The following is a 3,136-nucleotide window of genomic DNA, read 5'->3' as shown; positions in this document are numbered from 1 at the left end:
GGGGGGGTTTGGTAAAACTCAGGAGGGAGTTGTTAAAAAATCAGAGGGGTTTTGGTAGAAAAATTAGGGAGGTTTTGGTAAAAAATCAGGAGGCTTTTGGTAAAAAATCGAGGGGGTTGGTAAAAATTTTGGGGGGGGTTGGTAAAACACGGGGTGGTTTTGGTAAAAACTTGGTGGGGAGGTTGGTAAAAAATCAGGGGGGTTTTGGTAAAAAAAGGAGGAGATTTGGTAAAAATTCAGGGAGGGTTTGGAAAAAAAAGTGGATGTGTTTTGGTAAAAAATCAGGGAGGTTTTGGTGAAAATTTGGGGAGGTTTTGGTCAAAAATGAGACGTGTTCTGGTAAAAAAAATCAGATTTTGGTAAAAATTCTGAGGGATTGGTAAAAAAATTGTGGGATTTGGTAAAAAATCAGGGTGGTTTTGGTAAAAAATTAGGAGCATTTCGGTGAAAAAATCGGACAGATTTTAGTAAAAATCCAGGGGCCTTTGGGTAAAAAATTGGTGGGTTTGGTAAAAATTCAGGAGAGAGTTGGTAAAAAATCCGGGGGGGGGGGTGGGTAAAACTTGGGGGGGTTTTGATACGAAATTGGACGTGTTTTGGTAAAAAATTGGGGTGGTTTTTGCTAAAACTTTAGTGGGACTTTGGTAAAAAATCAGGGTTTTTTTTTTAAAACTTTAGTGGGACTTTGGTAAAAAACCAGGGTGGTTTTTTTTAAAACTTTAGTGGGACTTTGGTAAAAAACCAGGAGACTGTGAGTAAAAACTTGGGGGGCGTCAGTAAAAATTTGGGGGGGATTTTGGTGACAAACCAACCCCAAAAATGAGCGTTTTGAGCCTGAAATGAGCGTTTTTGTCCCCGAACCGGGGGTTTTTTTTTGCCTGGGTGACGTCCCTAAGATGCCGTGATGACGTCATGATGATGCCATGATGACGCCATGATGACGTCACGATGACATCACCCCTTTTTCCCCCCCCAAAATTGCAGAAGGTCCGTCACAGCAAACTGGCCGAGGCCGTGGAAAAGGCCATCGAGGAGAAGAAGTTCCTGGGCGGGGCCGACCCGTCGGCCGTGGAGATGTGCTACCCCCCCATCATCCAGAGCGGGGGCAACTACAGCCTCAAGTTCAGCGTTGTCAGGTGAGGGAGAGAGCCCCAAAATCCACGCTTTTACACCCAAAAATCGGCTCCGTCAAAATCGCCGCTTTCCGCCCCAAAAATGGGTTCTGTGTCACTGGGATGTGCTGCCCCCCCCATCATCCAGAGCAGGGGCAGCTGCAGCCTCAAGTTCAGCGTTGTCAGGTGAGGGACACACCCAAAATCTGCACTTTTGCACCCAAAAATGGGCTCCGTGTCATATCGCCAAAAATGGCGCTTTTCACCCCAAAAATGGGTTCTGTGTCACTGGGATGTGTTACCCCCCCATCATCCAGATGATGGGGCAGCTGCAGCCTCAAGTTCAGTATTGTCAGGTGAGGGACACACCCAAAATCCCCGCTTTTACACCCAAAAATGGGCTCCCTGTCATGTTGCCAAAATCGCTGCTTTCCACCCCAAAAATGGGTTATGTGTCATTGAAATTGGCATTTTTCGCCCCAAAAACGACCCTAGTGGCACTAAATCCCTTTTGTCCCCTTCTCTCCCATTTTTCACCCCCAAAACCCCATTTTTTCTCTCTTTTTCCCCGTTTTTAACCAAAATCCCACATTGTCTCCCCATTTCCACAGTGACAAGTCTCACGTGCACTTCGGGGCCATCCCCTGCTCCTGGGGGACCCTTTTATCCCTTTTTATCCCTTTTTATCCCTTTTTATCCCCTTTTTCCCCCCAACTCCCTCTCATATCCCGCTTTTTTTCCGTTTTCCCCCCTTTTTCCCATTTTTAACCAAAACCCCCCGTTTTCTCCTCATTTTCTCAGTGATGAGTCCCATGAGCCCTTTGGGGCCATCCCCTGCTCCAGGGGGACCCTTTTATCCCCTTTTCCCCCCAGTTTCGCCCCCAAACTCCCATTTTTTTCCTCGTTTTTTCCCGTTTTTCCCCGTTTTTAACCAAAATCCCGCGTTTTGTCCCCGTTTCCTCAGCGACAAGTCCCACATGCACTTCGGGGCCATCACCTGCTCCATGGGCATCCGCTACAAGTCCTACTGCTCCAACCTGGTCCGGACCCTCATGGTGGATCCCCCCCAGGAGATGCAGGACCACTACTCGTTCCTGCTGCAGCTGCAGGAGCTGCTCATCCGCGAGATGAGACACGGTCAGACCCCAAAAACGGCCAAAATCACCCCAAAAACGGCTTCGGGGACCCCAAAAACCCCCAAAAACACCCCCAAAATACCCCAAAACCACCCCAAAATACCCCAAAACCAGCCCAAACCACCCCAAAAATCCTCTAGAAACACCCAAAAATACCCCAAAATCACCCCAAAACCAGCCCCAGAATTACCCCAAAACCAACCCCAAAATCGATCAAAAATCATCCCAAAATCACCCCAAAAACAACCCCAAAACCGCCCCAAAAACAACCCCAAAAACACCCCAAAATCAACCCCAAAATTACCCCAAAACCAGCCCCAAAATCGATCAAAAATCATCCCAAAATTACCCCAAAACCAGCCCCAAAAAATCCCTCAGAACTACCCCAAAACCAGCCCCAAAACCACCTCAAAACCACCCCAAAACCAGCCCCAAAACCAACCTCAAAACACCCCAAAATCAGCCCCAAAAACACCCCAAAACCAGCCCTGGGACACCCAAAAACTCCCCAAACCACCCCAAAACTTCCCTGGGACCCCCAAAACCACCCTCAAAATCCCTCTGGGATCCCCCAAAACCACCCCAAAAACTCCCTGAAACTCCAAAAAACCCCTTAACCCCCCCCAAAAAATCTCTGGAACCCCCCCAAAAAAACCCCCCAAACCCCCCCAAAACCCCCCTGAGACTCCCAAAATTGCGCAGAGACCCCCCTGGGACCCCAAAACCCCCCCTGGGACCCTTTGGGGTGACCCCAAATCCCCCCTTTGTCCCCCCACCCCAAACAGGGGCCAAACTGTGCGACGTCTACGGGGCCGTGATGGACGTGGTGAAGAAACAGAAACCCGAATTATTGCCCAAAATCACCAAGAATTTGGGGTCAGAGACGCG

The 3,136-nt window shown here is 48.9% G+C and overlaps 1 protein-coding gene across 1 annotated transcript in view; it reads left to right on the top strand.

The window, feature by feature from the left end:
• LOC113941128 (FACT complex subunit SPT16-like) overlaps positions 1-3,136 on the top strand; it is a gene marked incomplete at both ends in the record, with an annotated part of 6,590 nt that overhangs the window by 2,017 nt on the left and 1,437 nt on the right. The window contains 3 exons of the mRNA XM_027632285.1: positions 985-1,136; positions 2,077-2,249; positions 3,034-3,124. Coding sequence (XP_027488086.1) covers positions 985-1,136; positions 2,077-2,249; positions 3,034-3,124 — 416 coding nt within the window. The remainder of the gene's footprint in view (positions 1-984; positions 1,137-2,076; positions 2,250-3,033; positions 3,125-3,136) is intronic.

The sequence above is a fragment of the Corapipo altera genome, unplaced genomic scaffold (assembly GCF_003945725.1).
Source record: "Corapipo altera isolate COAL_440 unplaced genomic scaffold, ASM394572v1 60675, whole genome shotgun sequence".
NCBI lineage: Eukaryota > Metazoa > Chordata > Aves > Passeriformes > Pipridae > Corapipo > Corapipo altera.
The sequence above is the reverse complement of the archived record's forward strand: the minus strand, read 5'-3'. Positions and strand labels throughout refer to the sequence as shown.